General features: G+C 36.3%; 3 protein-coding genes across 4 annotated transcripts; all 3 read right to left on the bottom strand.

The window, feature by feature from the left end:
• Positions 1–297: 297 nt before the first annotated feature.
• LOC135642096 (uncharacterized) lies at positions 298–3,135 on the bottom strand. Its single transcript, XM_065157941.1, has 3 exons — positions 1,105–3,135; positions 908–1,026; positions 298–820 (listed from the first exon to the last, which is right to left on the bottom strand). The coding sequence occupies exons 1-3, from the start codon at positions 1,844–1,846 to the stop codon at positions 365–367; spliced, it is 1,317 nt and encodes a 438-aa protein (XP_065014013.1). The 5' UTR covers positions 1,847–3,135; the 3' UTR covers positions 298–364.
• Positions 3,136–5,645: 2,510 nt separating this feature from the next.
• Positions 5,646–6,413, bottom strand: LOC103991979 (splicing factor 3B subunit 6-like protein). The gene has a single exon (XM_009411529.3). It carries the CDS (start codon positions 6,325–6,327, stop codon positions 5,950–5,952), a length of 378 nt encoding a protein of 125 aa, XP_009409804.1. The 5' UTR covers positions 6,328–6,413; the 3' UTR covers positions 5,646–5,949.
• A 6,912-nt stretch (positions 6,414–13,325) lies between these two features.
• Positions 13,326–16,595, bottom strand: LOC103991978 (probable carbohydrate esterase At4g34215). Of its 2 annotated transcripts, none has more exons than XM_009411528.3 (2): positions 15,885–16,595; positions 13,326–13,858 (listed from the first exon to the last, which is right to left on the bottom strand). In XM_009411528.3, the coding sequence occupies exons 1-2, from the start codon at positions 16,563–16,565 to the stop codon at positions 13,658–13,660; spliced, it is 882 nt and encodes a 293-aa protein (XP_009409803.3). In that variant the 5' UTR covers positions 16,566–16,595; the 3' UTR covers positions 13,326–13,657. The 2 variants fall into 2 exon arrangements, with proteins under 2 accessions (XP_009409803.3, XP_065014186.1); XM_065158114.1 differs by having other exon boundaries at positions 13,676–13,842; positions 15,885–16,594.
• Between the last annotated feature and the right edge of the window lie 4,043 nt (positions 16,596–20,638).

The following is a 20,638-nucleotide window of genomic DNA, read 5'->3' as shown; positions in this document are numbered from 1 at the left end:
CTCAAAATGGGTTGAGCCAACGAATTTAAGCGAGAGCAGCTTTGGCACACACCTGAGTTAAATGAGGCTTGGTTTGTAGTCAGGCTCAACAATTTTAGCTTTAGTTGGTTTAATCGAACCAGTGATTTAAAAAGCGCTAGGCGCCAAAAGGCGCCAAGGTCCAAAAACGCCCGAGGCGCTAGGCGCTCGCCCGAGCGAAGCGAGGCGCTAAAATATAAAAATATATAATATAATTAATAAATATAATTATTTAAAATTTTAAATAAAAATATGCTATTAAATTAAAAAAATCTAAGATACAAAATCATAATGTCACATTAACAAAAAGTTTCAAAATTCAAAACATTAAAATTTTACATCAAAGTCATTCATCATAATCAATATTATCGTCATTTTCACACAAATCATCTTCATTGATTTCGTCTTCTTCCTCTTGTTCTTCGATTCCTTCCTCTTCGTCAAGATATGTTTCATTCTCTGTGTCTTCAACAATAGCAGGAGCCGAGCTTGATGCTTTTGCACTCATTTTTCTCTTTGACATCTGTCTTGTATATGTTTGTAATTCTCCAACACCTGAAGCTCTTGCCACATCTCCCCACGTCAATCTATCATCTTCAAATACAAGCTCGTCTTCAGCATCTTGCAAGTTAGCACCCATTTCTCCTACTAACCACTCATTTGAATCATCAATATCTTGCAATGAGATTGAATCAAATCTATTTTTCAAATCATGACGAGTCTTCAAAGCTTGATTATACTTTATGTAAACAAAATCGTGCAATCGTTGATGTTCTAACCGATTTCTTCTCTTCGAGTGAATCTGTCATGTCATATAATTTAAAAATATATTAATACATATATCTAAATAAATAAATTAATTAAAATAAAAATATTTAGTAATATTTACATGCTCAAAGACACTCCAGTTTCGCTCACAACACGAAGCACTACATGTCAAACTAAGTACTTTGATAGCAAATTTCTGTAAGTTCGGGGTGGAATTTCCAAATAGACTCCACCATTCAGCTGCAAAATTTATGTTATTATTAGCAATAACATAGTAACATAATATATATGAAATTAATTATATCAAATTATTAATACCTGGAGAGGTAGTTGTCCTGGATCGAACGGCAATTGGAATTCCAAAAAGACCTTCAGCATTTTTATATAAAGATAATTCATGAATAATCTTATCTTGAACCTCAATGCTGGGAACTAATCTTGCAACACACTGATATAACCCACCCAAAACTTCTGCATCAAATCCAACAGATTTAATCTTATAAAAGGATTCAGGGTTCAAATAATATCCTGCTGCATGTAAGGGACGATGAAGTTGACAATTCCATCTTTCGTCAATGATTGTAAAAATTTTCTCATATTTTTCTTCATTTTCATTAAAAGATCTTTTAATCGTCTCCTTTGCTCTATCCATAGCCTCATAAATATATCCCATTGCAGGCTTATTTTCATTATCCACCAATCGAAGGACTCGAACAAGAGGGCTCATTACCTTTAATATATAAACTACATGATTCCAAAAGGATGGCATTAAGATGATATCAACAGCCCTCTTGCATTTTGCTTCTTTTGCCCATTTACTTGTCACCCATTTCTCAGAGGTAAACATATTTCTCAGAGTATGTTTTTGACGATGCACGCTCTGTAATGTCAAGAATGAAGTAGCAAATCGGGTAACACCATGTCTCACTAATTCTTTATTCCCTGTAAATTCTCTCATCATATTCAAAGCCCCAATGTGATTATAAAGAAATCCAACAACAAAAATTACCCTTTCTAAGGTTTTCTTGATTTCTAAGATCTTTCCAATATCTTCCAACATTAAATCAATACAATGTGCTGCACATGGAGTCCAATACAAGTGTTGTCTTTTTTATTCAAGCAATTTACCTGAGACAAAGGATAACAAAAATGATAAGACTTAAGAGTTTAACACACTTAATTGAAGATAAAATAATTAACAAAATCAAAAGATGAATATTACCAGCTAAAACATAGTTGCTTCCATTGTCGGTTATGATTTGAACGATATTTTGTTCTCCAATTTCTTCCACGAAGTTGTCAAGTAAATCATATATCTTGTCTCCAGATTTTACAAAAGATGAAGCATCTATTGACTTTACAAACATAGTCCCTAAAGAACAATTAACCATAAAATTAATTATACTCCTGCGCCTCCTGTCAGTCCAAACATCTGACATAATAGAGCAACCATGTGTTGCCCATGATTCTTTATGACCCTTTAGTAAGTCATTTGTATAATTCAACTCTTTTTGCAGCAATGGAACTCGCATCTCATAATAACTTGGAGGTTTTAATCCTGCACCATATCTTCCAATAGCTTCAATCATATCCTTAAAACTGTCTAAACGAGTTGTACTAAGGGGAAGACCAGCTTGATAGAAGAAGCGAGCAATGTGCTGAATTGTTCTTCCTCTTATTTCTTTATCGCAAGCATCACTTATATTTGTTTGTCTCAATTTTGAGCCTCCTGCTTGCCCTTGTTGTTTCTGGGATCCTTGAAGCATATATAGATCCATCGGTCCTTTTCTACCTTTCTTAGTACTCATAACTTCTTTTCCCTTTTTGTCGTATACTCTTTTTTCACTTGGGTTAATACTCGCAGAATAATCTTCTTCTTCTTCCCTGAGATGTTCAACATTGTCTTCTGGTAAATTCCCATAAGATTCATTCTTTTGTGTCTTCTTTTCATTCATATAATTCAGCAACTCTTCTTTTACCTCGGGTGGACATTTTTTGCAAGCTGCTGCATTCTTGAAATTTCCTACTATATGTTGTTTTGCACGAAAAATACCACCTCTGGTAGTCTTATCGCAGAATATGCAAGTCACTGCATTAGGATCTTTCGGATCCTTCAAATAATTATACTTCCATGCAGGATCTTTTTTTGATACCATTGGAGACTCTATTGAGTTGCTCTCTACACTTGCCATTTTGTTGGAACCTAACAATAATTTCAAATAAATAAAAATTAATAACATTAAAATCAAAATAATATATTATTAATCTATTAACAGAAAATTAATCATTTCAAAATTCAATATTAAGAGTATACTGAGTTGGAGAAACGAGGAAGCAGCTCGAGCGGCAGCGGCAGCGGCAGCAGCGGCGAGCGGCGGCAGCGGCGAGCGGCGGCAGCGGCGAGCGGCGAGCGACGGCAGCGGCGAGCGGCGGCAGCGGCGAGCGGCGGCGAGCGGCGGCAGCAGCAGCGGCGGCGGCAGCGGGAAAGAGAAAGGGAGCGGAAGGCGCGAGCAGCGGGAGGCCTCGAGGGAGGCGCGAGCAGCGGGAAGGCTCGCAGGAGGCGAGAGGGCTCGCGAGAGGCGCGAGCAGCGGGAGGGCTCGCGGGAGGCGCGAGCAGCGGGAAGGCTCGCGGGAGGCGCGAGCAGCGACAGCGGCAGCGGCGAGCAGCGGCAGCGAGCGACGAGATCGCGATCGGGATCGGGATCGGGATCAGGATCGAGAGCGGCAGCGGCAGCGGCAGCGGCAGCAGGTTAGTGTTGGGTTAGGGTTAGGGTTAGGGTTGGGGTTATATCGGTTTAGTTGGTTCGATTGAACCAACTAACAACCGAACTAGGACCGAACCAGACCTAAAATTCTGGTTCGGTCGCCTTGGTTTACCCAGGCGCTCGCCCGAAGCGCCCAGGCGGCGCCTGTTTGAAGCGCACCGCCTGGGACATTAGCGAGGCGCTCGGGCCTCGCCTCGCCTCGCCCGAGCGCCTAGGCGAGCGCCCAAGCGCCTTTTGCAATCACTGAATCGAACCAACTAAACCCTTTCCTACACTAACCCACCCGATCCCTTTCTGTGAGGAAAAGCCTATGTCACCATCATACGCCGCCAACCGCAACCCTCCTCAGTTAACTACAGAGCGGACCAGCCACCGCCACATGAATGTGTTGCCCACGAGAGAAGAAAATTGTATGATACCCACTGACTAATTCTTCTCGCCCAATGGCCCTGCTTCCTCCACCAACTACTAACCGGACCTTCGCCACTAAAGCGCCTTCTGCCACCCACTAAAGTTGCCTCTGCCACCCACCGAAACATTTGCTCTCAGTACACTCTCCTTCACCTTTCGTTTCACTCGCTTGTCCAAACTATAAGTTTTCTGACGCCATCTTCTTCATCTCCTCCGCTTTCTCCCTTTCTTGTTTGTTGTTGTTTTGATTTTTCCTTTCATGCTTTTTCTTTGCTGTATGCTGTATGCTTTCTTGTTTAAACTTTTGGAACCACACACATTGAGATAATTTTTTGTTGAAATAGAACTTAGATATAAACATTTCCTGCAAGTAACCTCAGCTGCTTTTTTGATCTAAAACATCACCTGTTCGATTGGCGAGCTCCTAACATCACCTTTCTATTTTGATATAAAACATCACCCTATGAAATAATTATTTTTTATAATTCTTATATTGGTGAGAACCTCGCGCCTCGGGTGTTTGGGTACTTTTGCTCTTTTATGCCTACCATCTAGTGCCTTAGATAACACTGCTTTTATGGAAGACATCTTGTGGTGGACTTACAGTTGGTCTCATACCCCTAACCAATTACCAATATAACATTACAAGCTCTAGTTCCATGAAAAAAAAAGACCAATTTATGTTGAATCCAGTCTGCAACAAAGATTGAAGATTCTGATATTAACTAATTTTATAATTCAACAACAACATAATGCTGCATAGTTGTTTTTCAAACTAATCCAAGTACTTATATTGATCTTCCAAGAGAACAATGTTTGATCCATCCCACTTTGTCAGCAACTGACAGTTTTAGAACTTCATGTTCTTATCATGAGATAATTGCTTCCCATGATTTTATTTACTAAAATTACACCATGATATAGCCTAAAAAATTAAAATAAATGGCTGAATCATGTCATAATTAAATATGAATCAGACATATACCGCCAATGATGTCAAGTAACGACCACATTCTCTATAGTTGCCACTAAAAGCAGCAATGGTACAAACATATGACATACTACCTCAATTCACATATAAGGTCATACCAATCAAGGAATGAAATTTCATAAATATTTGTTCGCATCGACCAGTATCTATCTACCAGTCCAACCTCGAACCGATGCAAAACTGATACCACGCAATACCCATTCTTACTGGACTCTTAAGCCAATAAAACTGGTCCAACCAAGATACATATAGATGTAAATTAGTTCCATGCAAATCCGATATAGATTGCATAAATTTAGGTTAAAATTCAGGTGTATTTAGACTAGATCAAAGTAGATTCAGCCTAAATCAGCATATCAATCATGAGGTAAAACATCTTAGCATTCAACCACAACCACCTTATGAGGTACCAAATCATTCACTTTTGGAATAAACAGGAACCTCTACTAATAAGGTGACATAATGGCATATAATTACATTTATGTTGTTAATATACATATGTTCATAGACAAATTTTGTGTTTTAGAAGAATTACTTATGTACATTTTGATGGTGAATCATCCAATAACTCATCTTGAAAAAATATACAATAACAAAGGTGAAAGAAAAGCAGTTAGACAAGCAATCTGACAATCAGTTCCATATCAATCCGAGATTAAAAACCTAATTACCAATTAGGAATACTCAAAAAATAAACAAACAGAAGTGAATAGGCATGCAAGAATCACAATTCTGAACAACAGGACCATTAAAAGAGAGCCAAAAGTCAAAGCTAGAAACATGATGACCAAACAACACAAACTAGTATCCCTTACCAACCAACTCGATCAATTTCACAATATTTCCATCCCCAAGTGAAGCATCATTATATCATACAATTTGTAGCCCAAGAGTCTAGCTAATGACAGGCAACGCACTTCAGTCAGTTGCCAGCAACGGAACCCTAAACTCCTGCAGCAATGTAATCTTATAGAAAAGTCACACCTTTTCAAGCTACTACTTATCTTTGGAGGTGGAGATGCCGTACTTCTCCTGCAACCGGGTGATCTCGTCCTCCTTCTTCTTCTGATCGACCTTCTTGGCCATCTTGGCTTGCTGGTAATAGAGAACGATGAGGTAGCGGTTGGCGACGTTGAACCCGGAAAGGTGGTCGACGGCGGTCTTGGCGTCGTAGATGTCCTCGTAGACGACGAAGGCGGTGCCGCGGGTATCCTTGTTGGTGCCAATGCGGATCTGGCGAATGGCGCCGTACTTGCCGAAGATGTCGTACATCTCCTCGCTCGAGATGTTGAATGGGAGGTTGCGCACGTAGAGCACCCGATTCACCTCTGGTGGAAGGCGGGTGTTGGCCTTACGAAGGCTAATCGTCGCCATGGTCGATCGATTCGTAGGGTTAGGGTTAGCGATTCCAAGGCGAGAACGAAAGAAAGCACACCAACCACACGACTCCGACAATATATCATTGGAGGTTATTCACGCCCCTTATTTAATTAACTGATAACTCTTTTAAAAACAATAAAATATGATTTTATTATTTTATTATTTATAATCCTTCTAATACCGATTTATTTATTTTTCTTTCTCACAAAACCTCTGCTTTCGCACCCCCTCCTTGTCGACAATGCTCACCGTCCGACGTCGTTGCCTACCGATACCCCTCGTTGCCACCACCACTTCCACCTTCGCGGAGAAAGAAGAATCAGAGGATCTTTATGTTTATTTGTATAGAAATAATTTAATTTTTTTTTTAAATTTTAAAATAAAATTATAAATAATAAAGAGGAGTTATAAATAATAATCTCCTATATGTTTGGGGAATCACTTACTATTTAAAATTCTTTTTTTATGACAACGCCTTTTATTGTTAATCCTTTATTTATATATATATATATATATATATATATATATATATATATATATATATATATATATATATATATAGTTTTATCATTTACAACCTAGTATTATCAATATTATCTTTTTTTTTTCTCCATAATCCTTTATTTCATTGTCGCTACCGATGTTGCTCCCAGTCGATACAATCGTTGTTGACCTCGCTCGTTGTTGACCTTGCTCGTCATCGACCTTGCTCATCATCCATCCGACACCTCTTCGCTTGCTATCAATGCCTGCACATGACCCCTCGACGTCGTGTAGTTGGAGGTTGATAACAGAGAGATTTCCTCAACTGCATGAGGAAATCTCGTTGCTCAGTTAAGAAAAATCATCTCTTTCACTATGTATAAATAGACATTATATGACACTAATTGAGATATGCTTTCTCTTTACCTTTATAATTTCACTCTTCGTTCTATCACTTTATCATAGTATCAGAGCAGTAAGAAGAGAGGTGCGACCCTCTGCCTCCGACCAACGACCACCGCCGTTGCAGCCACATTCCCAAGCGAGACTCCGCAGCTAATCCTCATCTTCCTCATCGCGACAATCTTCGATGATCTGCCACAACAGTCTGCAAACTCGAGGAGATCGAAGGGGACGCTTGTGCCCTCAATAGTCTGCACGTTGGGCTGTTCGGTGCTCTCCTCTGCTTCTACGTACAGTTGCACCACGCACAGCACCACGTGGATCGCTGTTGTGTGCACGAACTTAAGCCACCGTAGTCACACACCTCTCACCTCCCACCTTCCACCTCTACCAGCGCCCCATCATTGAATCGCTGCTCCAGACCTAATCTGCTTCTACGCATTGAACCATCGGGTAGCCCTCCTTGTGGACTTGGTTGCTAGAACCCTCTCACTAGGCACCATCAACCAGCTCATGGCTCTCTCACTTCGACATCATCATCCTCACAGCTTCCGATGTGGGCCCTGCCAATGCCTCCGCCACCGTTGTCCTCACCTCAGGCAACATCGTCCTCACTACTTTCGGCGGCATCCTGTGGCAGCATTTTGATCTTCCTACGGATACACTCCTACCGGGTCACATCTTGGTCCTGGAGAGGACCTTGTGTTGGTGTAGGCCTACCATTACTTTATGTTGTTACCGAACAATCTTTGCAGTTCTCTCCCATTGCCTCTTATCGGTGATCGGGGCAGCCACTACGTCCTACTCCACCTTCGCCTCGACAAGCAGCATTTGGAACCTTTCCACACCACTTGCTGCATCACTACATCGCTGCCCAGATTCCTAACTATCGATCTGCTGCACAAAGATCCGCAACCGTCTTACATAAAATATCATCGAGTGTAAATGGGTCTTTCGAATTAAGCGAAACTTAGATGGGTCCGTTGCTAGATACAAAGCCCGTTTAGTTACCAAAGGATTTCATGAACGACCTGGAGTTGACTTCACAGAGACTTTCAGCCCCGTAGTTAAACCTATAATAATTTGGCTTATTCTAAGTTTGGCCATCTCCAGGGGCTAGCACTTATGCTAATTGGACGTTAATAATACTTTTTTACAGGGGACTCTAACTGAAGGTGTCTTTATGCAACAATCCCTTGGCTTCGTTCATCACTAGTATCCGAGACATGTTTGCAAACTACAAAAAATCATTTATAGACTTCGTTAGGCTCCAAGAGCTTAATATGCTGAACTTGAATCGTTTTTTATATCAATTGGCTTCATCAACTCCAAGTCTGATACCTCTTTATTCTTATGACAACAAAATGGAATACAATATATCTTCTAATGTATGTAGATGATATTATTGTCATAGGCAATGATACCTTGGAGATTCAAATATTTATGACCCCTAAGTTACTTTTTGAGAATGGAAGCAAAAGACTTATTATCAAAGATAAATATGCAGATGCAAAAGAGGTTGCAACTCCTCTCTCTACTAGTGCATCACTCAAAATATGTGATGGCAACACTCCTACAGACTCAACTCAATACTGTCAAGTACTTGGCTCCTTACAATACTTGGCTCTCACTTGTCCAGATATCTCATTTGCAGTCAATAAACTATCTCAATACATGCAACAGCCTTCTGCTATGCATTGGTCTGCGGTTAAACGAATTTTGCAGTATCTTAAAGGGACCCTCAATCATGGTTTCTTTCTCCACAAACACACTCCACTTCATCTCCATACATTTCCTGATGCTGATTGAGCGGGAAACTTTAATGATCGTACCTCCACCTTAGGGTATGTCGTCTTTCTTAGGTCTAATCCAATCAGTTGGAGTTCTAAGAAGCAAAAGACAGTCATCCGGTCTACAACTAAAGCTGAATGTCGTGCAATCGCTACCGCTGCTGCTAAACTCAATTGGGTTACAAATCTCCTCAAGGAACTCAATGTCAGCTCTACCCTTACTCCTATAATATATTGTGACAATGTTGGAACTACTTACCTATGCATTAATCCAGTATTCCACTCACGCATGAAACACATTGCCATCGACTTTCACTTCATGTGAGATCAAGTTGTCAGACATCAACTTCGTGTCTCTCATGTTCATACAGCAAATTAACTAGTAAACTCACTCACGAAGCCTCTAGCCCGTAAACTATATTTTTTGCATCGGTCCATGCATAGCAGATGAGAGATTTTCTCAACTGCACGAGGAAATCTTACTACTCAGTTGAGAAAAATCCTCTCTTTCACTATGTATAAATAGACATTATATGATACTAATTGAGATATGCTTTCTTTTTACCTTTACAATTTCACTCTTCATTCTATCACTTTATCATAGGTGACATTTTTCGTCGCCTCTTCGCTCACTACCGTTGCCGATCGTTGTCACCGTTAAAGCCACTTGCAGCTAATGTTACTTGCTACCACCCCACCATAGATCCTCCTGTGCACAACAAGAACCATCATGATGACTTTGTTCCTCAACCATAGTAGCTCTTATTCTTCTTTCTCAGAGGTTGACTCAGCAGCTTCGATAACCTCTATGGTCTTTGTATTGTAGGTTGAGATGGATCCTTGTCGGCGGAGGAAGAGCTTCGCTCCTGAGTTCTAGGGATGGCTCCATCTTAGTTGTGGATCTAATTAGCTCCATCTGCCTCGATAGTGAAGTTTCTGGTCAGTGCTTCCATAGCAAGATAAAAGTCGTTGAGGAGGAAGAAGATTAGGAGGATATTTACATTAATTTATAAAGAATAGTTTAAAAATATTAAAAATATTAAAATAAGATTATAAATAGTAAAAAAAGATTATAAATAGTAATATCACTTTATAATATTATTTTACAATTTTTTAATATTCCTAAGATACCTTCTATAAATAGACATAAATACAATCAACTTATTAAGTAATTCTAATAAACTTTTAGAATTCCTTTCATAGTAATAAAGGAAAATATGTATATGATTGATAATTAAGGAATTATATTTAGTAAAATTATATTTTTATTATTCTTTTACGTGATTGTTAATAGCAAGGGTTGCCAATATTAAAAAGGGATTGCCGATGACAAGGGAATTGCTATTAGCAACCTCTTACTATGTACAACCATCTAAAAAAAATATAAAAATATAATTTTACTTAAAAACAACCTTAGTTACCATTAATTCATATATCTCATTTCATCCATCAATCAATTATTCACATGAACATCAATCAATGTTGGAACCTTACCTATCCTTCGATCATCTCTGGTGATTATGTTGTGACCTACATCTACTTCCGATTCTTCCTCCATCGAGATCACTGGCATCCACTAATGGTCTTCCTTCAATAGGCAAAGACCAATCACCTTTTTACAATGCTTTCTCCTTTTACAACACTTTTAACACCTTAAGAATTCAAGATATTATTCACACTTTCATGCACTTTCATGCAAAAAAGGGTGGGGTATTTATAGGCCTCAATAGCTTCAGAATTAGAGCCAAAAAGTGCAACATCCATAGATTTCAGGGTATTGACGATACCACCATCATTACTGGGTGGATACCACCTACAAACTGACACTAGGCAGTACCACCACCCAGTCTGGGCGATACTACCACTTGATAGAACTCGAAGACCGAGCTCTAGTGGTACCACCACATGATAGGGGTGATACCACCACTTGGTAAGCCGAAGGTACCATCGCCTAGTCTAGGCAGTACTACTTGGGAGATTGAGTCACCAGGCGATGTCATTGTCAACCGTGATTTCAGGTGTTGAATGGGCTGTTCAACCGACCTAGTTCAGCCCTATTGAGGACTTAGTTGGCCCCTAACTAAATTAGTGGGATTACCTCTCAATCCTAACTCAACTTAATGTCTAACTACGATAATTTAAGACATTAACTAAGTAATCTTGATTTGGTATGTCAATTATTCTTCCAGCGAGCTTCCGACGTTCTTCTGGCAAACTTCCGACAATCTCTCGGCAATGTTCCAATGGACTCCTAGCAAGCTCCTAGACTTTACGATGATATTCTTGGCAAGTTCCGACAAGCTTCTTTGGCAAGCCCCCGGACTTCTCAGTTAATTTCAGCAGAACTTCCAATGAACGTCCAGACTTCTGACGAATTCTCGATCTTGACTCCAGCCCAACATCTGCTTTATACCTTACTACTATCGTAGTTAATTTTGTACACTTTTCTTAATATATGAATTACATCAAATAATTTACCAATTGATTTTATTATCAAAATCCGAATTGTGTAACGTCGAAAATACTCTCAACAAAAGCTTTATTTTATCCGTAAATAGTCTATTACTGTACAAGTTTTTATTAATCTGTTTAACAGTAATTTGCTTGGTTTATTATGGTAAGCTAAAGATAAAAACTTCTAATATGTGGAATCAAGCAGGTTTGAACTTATATTTCATAAATAATTAATATCACATATCTAGAAGACAGATCGTAATCTTTAACGTGATCTTATCGTCACATGAATCTTCATTATAATTATTATTAAATTGATATATTTAATATATTTTGTAATTACAATTTACAAAATTACTCAATATTGTTCAAGCATATTGATCATTTTAATTGCCTAATATTATCATATTGGTTAGAGAATAATTATTAAAGATATGTGTACTAGTATTACAACTATTGGGAGTGTTTCTAGTGAGTTTTCTATTAGTATAGGATTTATATTAATGATTCATATTAAGTCACAATATCTCAATTTAAATAGGACTAAAACTAAATATATAAAATATAATTTTAATGATTCTAAAAATAGATAAGAGAATATAGTTAAGTTGAATGAACAAGAAATCCTTTTAAGTAAAAACTTTAGGTATCTTGGGTTAATTATTCAAAAAGATGAAGATATCGATGAAAATATTTATAGAGTAAAAACAAAAGAGTGGCAAGGGGTGTCAAGAGTTTTGTGTGATTATCGGATACCTTCGAGATAAAATAAAATAATTATGAGATTAATAATGTTTTATGGATTCAAGTATTACATGGTTAAGAAACAACATATACAAAAAATTTATATTGTTAAAATGGGAATATTGAGATTGATGTTTAAAGTTATTAAAAAAAATAAAAAAATATCTTTATTCGTAAACAACTAATAATCATCTTGATTAAGGATAAGATGAAAAAAAATTATTTAAGATAATTTGAGCATGTACTTAGAAAGATCTCTAGATATAGTAACTAGAAGAGATGAAATAATTAATATTAATTATATGAAGAGAGGTAGAGAAAGAACTAAAAATACCTTAATAGAAATTATAAATAAAAATTTATGTATTCTAAACACGATGTCTTATAAATCTCAATAACGATAAAAGATCCATACCGTGGATTCCAAATAGTTAAAACTTATGATTTTATTGTTATTATTATTATTTAGAAAATAATTATATCTACTGGAAACTATAATAGCTAGAGATTATGTATCAATGCTTTTCAAGAGACTAACTAATCACTGAAAAGAAATTTTAAATGGCTGATTAGTAATAACTAAAGTAACCTAATAATAAGACATTATGATTTGTTAATTGATATTGTAGAAATAGTAATAACCCAAAAGTATCTTACTATTTCTTTAATCATGAGATGAAACCTCTTAAACCTAAAGATAAACATATATATAGTCTTTATTAATGGGAAAATGAATTAGATTGGAGTCCCTTATCAAGTGAATAAATAGAATATCACAATCTCAACTCACAGGTAGGATGTGATGATTGACTTGAGGTATGTAGACATAGATGAGACTAAGAAGCCTACAAATCTATTTGAGAAGTAAAGGAAGTGCAACAAAGTCCTTGATTGCTAAAAATATAAATTAAGATCATGTCTCATCTGCCAGTCTAATTTAGATGAAATGGTATTTGATAAAAAAAAAATGTAAGATGATATTAGAGTGAAAAGATTCCGAGGTCAAATCTTTTCCATGTCATACTTAAAAAAAAATCATCAATTAATTTCCACATACTGCATTTGAACTATATGTCATCACATTTCAGGGGAGTATTAAAAATATAAATTAAGACCATATCTCATTACATGCTCAAGTTTTTAGATAAATGACATTATCAAAAAATTAATACTAATCTGCATAAATCTCTCTACTCCATTGACCTAATTACTTAGTCATCCCCGTACTAAAGGGAACACCAGAAGGAATCTTCAAACAATCTCCACAACTCATCTCCTGTACAACCGACAATGATTGAAGTGTAGTTTGTCTCCACAACTTATCTCACATCTGAAAACACTAATCTTTTCAGGGCCAACACAATGAAAATATTGTTTTGAACATATTTCCCAACCATCATGCAGATGTTCTTTGTCCAATCATAAAACAAATGTTGTGTTTCACACTAGAGTTATTTGGACATGGCATGAGTTAAATAGGTAGCAGCTAACATCTCACCCAGCTGAACTTGAGCCGAAGTGGTGAGGTGCAGATGGTCAGCCTCAAGTTGCAATCCTTTGGCATCAACACATGCAACACTGGGAAGACATATATCCTTCTGAGCCTTCCTCACTATCTCTGTGAAGTTTCCTTCACCTGATGCGATAGCAACCTATAAAGGCATGTAATGTTAAGCTTCCATAAAAAAGCCAGAGGTTTACTAATGATCAGTGTAGCATCTCCTGCTAATACATATTCAATGCAAACAATGTTTTTGTGACTTTTCATTGTTTGCATTTCCATAAAAAAATAAAATAAAATAAGGCTCATTTGCTTTGTCCAAACACTGTCCTTCAATTCAGAAAATACCTGGAGGCTAATCAAAATCTAACCTTCAACATTTGCTTTGCTCAAAATCTAACCTTTAATTCATAGAGTTGTCACTCTGTGCCAAACTCCAACACCAAGACATCGATAGAAGAACTTACCATAGATCAGAGAAACACAAATTTCGTTTTGATACAAATCAAAGGTCACAATCGAATTTCATACAAACACTTGGAGAAGTTGGTAGATGTTCATTATAACACACATCTGAGACTGCACTACCTAGGAGTTAGACAAAGAAGGTTGAGCCTTATATATTTGATTTAGAGTTCAATCACGATGACTAAAACCCGAAACTAGATTGATACACATAATAGAAATTCAGGGTGATCACTTTCTGGATGAGCCAAAAGATCCATCGCATATATCTTGATTCATTTCAAAGGAAACAAAGGAAGAAGATAAACAGGATGCTGACTGTTTGAGATCTGTACAGAGTTGGACTGCATAGAGTCAATTTTTATTAGGCCATGGCATAACTCGGTAGTCTCGCTCATATGTCCACTAAGACAAGAGAAAGGTGGCTCATCATTATGTTAACACATTGGCTGCCATCGATGAGCAACAAGTTGGTTTTTGATGATGAGACATCTTCTCCATCATATTTTGCTTTTCGTTAGGCCTATCTGAGATGATAGTGAGATAGATAATATTGCATCTACCAATGATGTAGGCAAGGGCCAAACCTTACATTCTCGTCGTGCCAACACAAAGTTCAAATGTAAACAAAGAAATAATATTTTACATATACACAATTGTGTTAACAATCAGAAGGACAAGGGGAAGACAATAGATGCTTTCGAGCAGAGGAGAGGGTGGTCATATGATGCCGAGTCAAATAGGAGCTCCTCTTGTCGAAGCCTTATGAACAACATGGATCTAACGGTCGGCAACATTATGGCAACAGTTGATCCTTCTTGAAATCTAATATTTCGTATGACTCACAACACCAGTATGGTTATGACAATAATATTTTTATTACACTACAACAGATGCAACTGTACTTGCCATGTAGCCTTCTACCACATGGGTAATTAATGACTATATGACAATGACTACTACTACTTCCTCTCATCTTCATAAATCACAGGAGAAGTTTTATGCATGTTATTTTCAAAATTGTAATCTTGATCTAAGATCAAGTCACATTGAGAACCTGAAACCACCTCTATGATCACTTTTAAGCTAGTAGACTCCTTATTAGCTATGACATTTAATTTTCACTTGCTCGTCATACATATCTCATGTGTCATGTTTAGAAATTCTACATAATTTTATACATGTTCTCTTCACATATGTGATGCAATACAAGTTAAAAATATGCTTTGGTTCATTATTTAATGTAAATTTACCCAAATTTATATTCCTCATTAATTATTTAAACAAATTCTAGGTTTAGGTTATAATTGGTTCAACACATACTATGTACGTTTAACAACTAGTAATATTGTGAGTTTAGGGATGAGAAAGACCCTAAATAACCGGTTATTGTGGTTTGTTATTTATTTGATTTGGCATCTCAATAATTGATTTTATGTAACATACTCCAAATATTTAGAATAGCATAATTCTATAAAACTTAGACCAACTAGTCAACTTATTCAGTGAAAACAAAAAAGGTAGATATTATTAATTTTCGTTATATTCTCAACCAAAAAAATATTAAGTAATTTGTCCTATAAGGATAATTACTCATTCCATCGTATGATGCGAATGACCGCATTGACTGGTTGTTTTCTAAGTGTAAGATGCTAGCCTGAAATGTCAATCGTTGAGATGAAACTGAACGGCGAGATGGCCATGGAACGCACCTGAATCAAGAGAAGCCCCGGCATCTCGAGATCCGACCGGAGATGCAGTATCAGCCTCTCCATCCGTGCCCTGTACGCCTCCGCGTCCTCGCGGGACACCGTATCGCTCTCCCCCTGGTACCACAGCACCGCTCCCAGCTTCCCCGCCGCCGCCCTCGCCCGCCGCACCAAGCCATCGTACAGCGCCGTGCCCTTCGCCCACTCCTCTATCCTGGTCCCGCCGACCGCGCACGGCACCAGACCGATCACCGGCGGCGGCCTCGCTGCCCAGAACACGGAGGAGAGGATCGCGTGGGCGAAGGCCATGCCGGGGCCCACGCCGCAGGTCTTGTTGACGTCGACGTCGGCGTGGAGGGGCTCTCGCGCCACCTCCCAGCGGAGGCGCGCGCTTAGGCGCAGGATGGAGGGGCTCGGGCGACACTGCGGCGGCACGGCCCCGTCCCATAGGTCGCGTGAGACGCCGCCCCGCCCGGCCATGTTGCTCTGCCCCGCGAGCACGAAGACGAGCTTCTTGGGCGTCAGACCGGGGCAGGAGGTCGCGTGATGGAGGTCGCATTGGGCCGATGGGGCGGCGAGCACGAGGCGGAGCAGCGCCAGCAGCAGTGAGACAGCGAGTGAAGGCATGTTTGTCTTTCTTTTCTTTTCTGGTCGGCAATTTAGTCTCCCTATGCATATATGCATAAGGAAATGGGAACACTGAAGACAGGAAAACGCGAATCTTGTAACTTGTCAAATGTCATGCTAAAATTAAGTTTGATATTTTAATTTGGACGATCTGAGGGAAAAGAAAGTTAAAAGTTTAAAAAAAATTTAAAAAATATTTTGTTTTATGAAACGATCATTCTACATATGATCGCTATCCTTTACTCTACTCTTAGGTCACGCTTTTATCTCGTCGATCACTCCCCTTTGTCATGCTTGATGTCCTTTTCATCATACTCGCTCAATGATAAAGATGATCGATCACGAGACGAAGGAGGGTAATCAGATTTGTGGGTGATAATAGCATTCCCTCACGTGAGGGCTACAGGCGACGGTGAGTCTGATAAAGACATGATAGAACTAAAAATAATAATATTTTTTTAAAATTTATTAGAGGTAAAATTATTTTTTTATGTGAATAGGATATCCTCTAAAAATTTTTCAAACTTGATGTATTCTCAAACTTAAAAGAGTTTTTTTTTTCAAATTCACCCAAAATTTTTTGATTATAAGTATCAATTAAAAAATTACTATATATTATAATTGATATATAAGTCTTCCTATTTCATTACATTTTTTTCTTAAACCAATAAAAATACTGATTAAAAATTTTATTTACATGTATGAGTTAATTTTTATTAAGATTTGTGTTTATTTATCCCAGTTATAATGTTTTTCAATAGTCTTATAATGTTTTTGTGAATGTAAGACAACATATTAAAAAATACTGCACCTAATATTAAACTTTATTTATTTGGTTATTATTGTTCCCAAGGCAGTAAAGATACCAATTTGAAACCCTAGATGAGCTTGAATCTATTAATTTTAAGTTTATTTGTCTAATTATAGTATTTTGGTTGAGCTACTAAAAATATTATAAGATTATTCAAAATATCATAAATAAAAATCTTATGTGGAAGAGAATAATAGACCAATCCGTCCTAAGAATCGATCTATACGATAGTTTGTCTTGTCAAAAGTTATTTTGGAGGTGCCTTGGGACAATATGAAAAAGGAATCTCTAGGAAAAATTAAAAGAAAATCTAAAAAAATTTACTCTTTTAATTATCGTTATTAATTTATAAACATGAGATAGATTTGTCACTATTATTTGAGTTTAAACATTTTTAAATCGTGAATCTAAACTTAATAGATCGATTATCTCACCAAAATGAGTCACGGTGGGTCCCATTCAACTACGGTGGCTCATATTTGTATGCTACATCTTGGATCTCGATGTTGCTATCGGTAAAGTTGCTTGTGGGATTAAATCAATATATTAATATTTAAGGTAAATATTTTAGTTTAAACGTCAAGATTTAGTAAGGAGTCAAACTAAACTTGAACAATTCAAAGACATTTAAGTGGTTTACCAGTTCAAAAATAATCAAATATTGATATCATCATTATTTTCGACTAATTTAAGAGTCAAACATAGGCTTGGTTGGATCGATAATTTTATGTTAAATAAATTATTCGATTATTTAAAATATATTTCTTGAACAATTGAATAATTATTAAAATAATATGCAAAATGTATAATCTGTACAGACAAAGCATTAATAAAGCCTCACCAAGCACAAAGAACAACGAGTATAAAAAAGTTTTTTACCAACTACTTTTTATCTTATAATCCCCTCTTAATTGATTTTAATTTAAGGGTATATCACTCCTCTATTAGTCACCCTTGCATAAGTTATACGGTATTACATTCGCCCTACCATGAGGTGATACCGATTGTCTTTCTTTTTTTCTCTCTCTTTTCCCTTTCTTTTTCGTATCTCCTTGCCACTCGACCATCCTTGTCGTCTCTTTCCTTCCTCCTCTTCTCTCTATCGACCACCAGCTTATTTAGTGTAGTTATCTAATTAATAGTCCTAAAATTTTGATGTGATTTATGAAAGTTTTATTAGTGAGAAAAAAAAAATACATGTGGCACTAATAAATAAATGAGAGTGCCATCTCATGCTTGTTATACGATGACACCTAATACAATTTTGATGCATACTTGCTATCTTGCATCGATGAAGCTTATCTAAACATTTGTAATCAGAGAAAAAAAATTGGTTAATCCCTACTCACAATCCACTTTACATTAGAGAAGAGAAAAATGGAATAAGAAGTATAAGAGAAGAAAAGAATTGAAGAAGAAAAGTGTTTTTGCTTTGGCTTTTAAGAATTTGAATTAATTCAACATCTTATAAATTAGCCTTAAGGAAAGCATTCTATCTGATCCTACAGTACGTTTTATTTTTAAATTTTTTAATAGTTTTTTATTTATAAGTAATTAGTAGAGCTTGGCCTCCTTTTAATATTTTCAACCTTGACTGAGTTGTCAACTTATAATTTTAGAATTATGAGAATCCTAAACTATTTATCTTATCTTAACTTTAAACAAAATCTTTTTTTTGAAAATTAGACTCTTATATCTATTCTTTAATACATTATTTGAATAATTATATATATATATATATATCCAACATTTATTTCAATTAATTTATTGAATTCTACTAAATAGAGATAAGATGATCTGAACTATATATATTAGATTATTTATTACTTTTTATACAAAACTCTGAATTATACAAAACTTATTCTATTGAAAAGTAGGCTCATGTATCAAACTTACACAATATTTTCTTCTATCTCTTAAGAGTTTGATTTTAGCTAAAATATTCTCTCAAATGAGTCACATATTACTGCTTTAAACTCTTTTATTTCCTAGTCACTCATTTTTGTTATAATTAAATGAGTTATAAATATGTTCATTCTAGTTTCCTTCTGCTTCACCCTTTCTCACACGATCTCTTTTTTTTTTTTTTTTTTTTTTTTTTTCTTTTTTTTCTTTTTTTTAGATGATGATAACTGTAGTGAGAATAGTGAAATGCCGAGGATCACTACTCTGATACCAAACGATAAGACCCTAAGGTCTTATCGTAGAAGAAAGAGGAGAAAAGAGAATGATAATGATCACTTCGAGGGGATTGGCCCTCCTTGATCACTTTGAGGGGATCGGCCCTCTTTGATCACTTCGAGGGGATCGACCTCTTAGGGTTTGTCCACAGAGTAGAATAACATTTCATTGATTGATTGATTGATTTAAAGAAAAGGTTACATCACTATTTATAGAGTTCCACCTAGAGTCCACTTGGACTTGTACTTTTAATAATAAATAAATATTAAATAAACCTTTATTCGACTCTAGTTGAACTAAACAGACTCAATAAACATTATTCAAAAGCTCAGAAAAAGGGTCCTAACATGATCTTCGCCTATTGAAAAAAAAATCAATAGTAAAACTTATGGCCTCGAGAGTTGATGTAAGTTGGAACGACCGAACTACTATAAATCAGTTTGTATCATTTTCTTGCTTTTCTTTGTCATTAGTTACTGATTTACTTATTTATTATCCTTACTATAAATCAGTTTGTATTTTTAATTAAACATATTTTCGATATAAGTTTTATCAATAGAAATTTTCAAATCAAAACTTTATTTTGAAAGTACTAATTCACCCTCCCCCTTCCCTCTTAGTGCCTTTACAATTCTAATAGAGATAATCTTGCTAACCTCAATGAATATCAGGTGCCTAAAGCTCCTAAACGTGAGAGACTAATATTAATATTTATCTAGAAATAGATGGATAATGTTATATTTTGATTTCTCTTCGAAAGACAGGCATATGTATTACTATATACTCCTTTAATAGGGATGAATTAATTAAGATGTCAAATATGACTCTTGAGATCTTAGACTTAGCCTCATGCCTCATATTTTGATCACGATTTACTAATATGTTTCTATGCTCTTTTAATATAAATAAATTGAATAAAATATAAAATATGACTTGAGCTTATGTCTTGTATTTTAATTTTGATTTGCTCGTAAGATATTTTATTATTAATAAATCGAATTGGATTACAAATATAACTCTTGATATTTTTTTATATTGATTTACTTATATGTTACTATTTGGCCTTTTGTTAATCATAAATCATATAAGATGCTAAATGATTATTGAATCTATGCTTTGCATCTTTTAAGTCTTATAA

The sequence above is a fragment of the Musa acuminata genome, chromosome BXJ3-7 (assembly GCF_036884655.1).
Source record: "Musa acuminata AAA Group cultivar baxijiao chromosome BXJ3-7, Cavendish_Baxijiao_AAA, whole genome shotgun sequence".
NCBI classification, from domain to species: Eukaryota; Viridiplantae; Streptophyta; class Magnoliopsida; order Zingiberales; family Musaceae; genus Musa; species Musa acuminata.
The sequence above is the reverse complement of the archived record's forward strand: the minus strand, read 5'-3'. Positions and strand labels throughout refer to the sequence as shown.

Excerpts from the sequence above, each read along its gene's own strand:
- LOC135642096 (XM_065157941.1), bottom strand. The coding sequence starts at position 1,846 with ATGTTGGAAGATATTGGAAAGATCTTAGAAATCAAGAAAACCTTAGAA. Across the intron at positions 1,027-1,104 it reads CAGGACAACTACCTCTCCAG|CTGAATGGTGGAGTCTATTT; the intron begins GTATTAATAATT and ends TAAATTTTGCAG. Across the intron at positions 821-907 it reads ACTGGAGTGTCTTTGAGCAT|ATTCACTCGAAGAGAAGAAA; the intron begins GTAAATATTACT and ends ATGACATGACAG.
- LOC103991979 (XM_009411529.3), bottom strand. The coding sequence starts at position 6,327 with ATGGCGACGATTAGCCTTCGTAAGGCCAACACCCGCCTTCCACCAGAG.
- LOC103991978 (XM_009411528.3), bottom strand. The coding sequence starts at position 16,565 with ATGCATATATGCATAGGGAGACTAAATTGCCGACCAGAAAAGAAAAGA. Across the intron at positions 13,859-15,884 it reads CGGGGCTTCTCTTGATTCAG|GTTGCTATCGCATCAGGTGA; the intron begins GTGCGTTCCATG and ends ATGCCTTTATAG.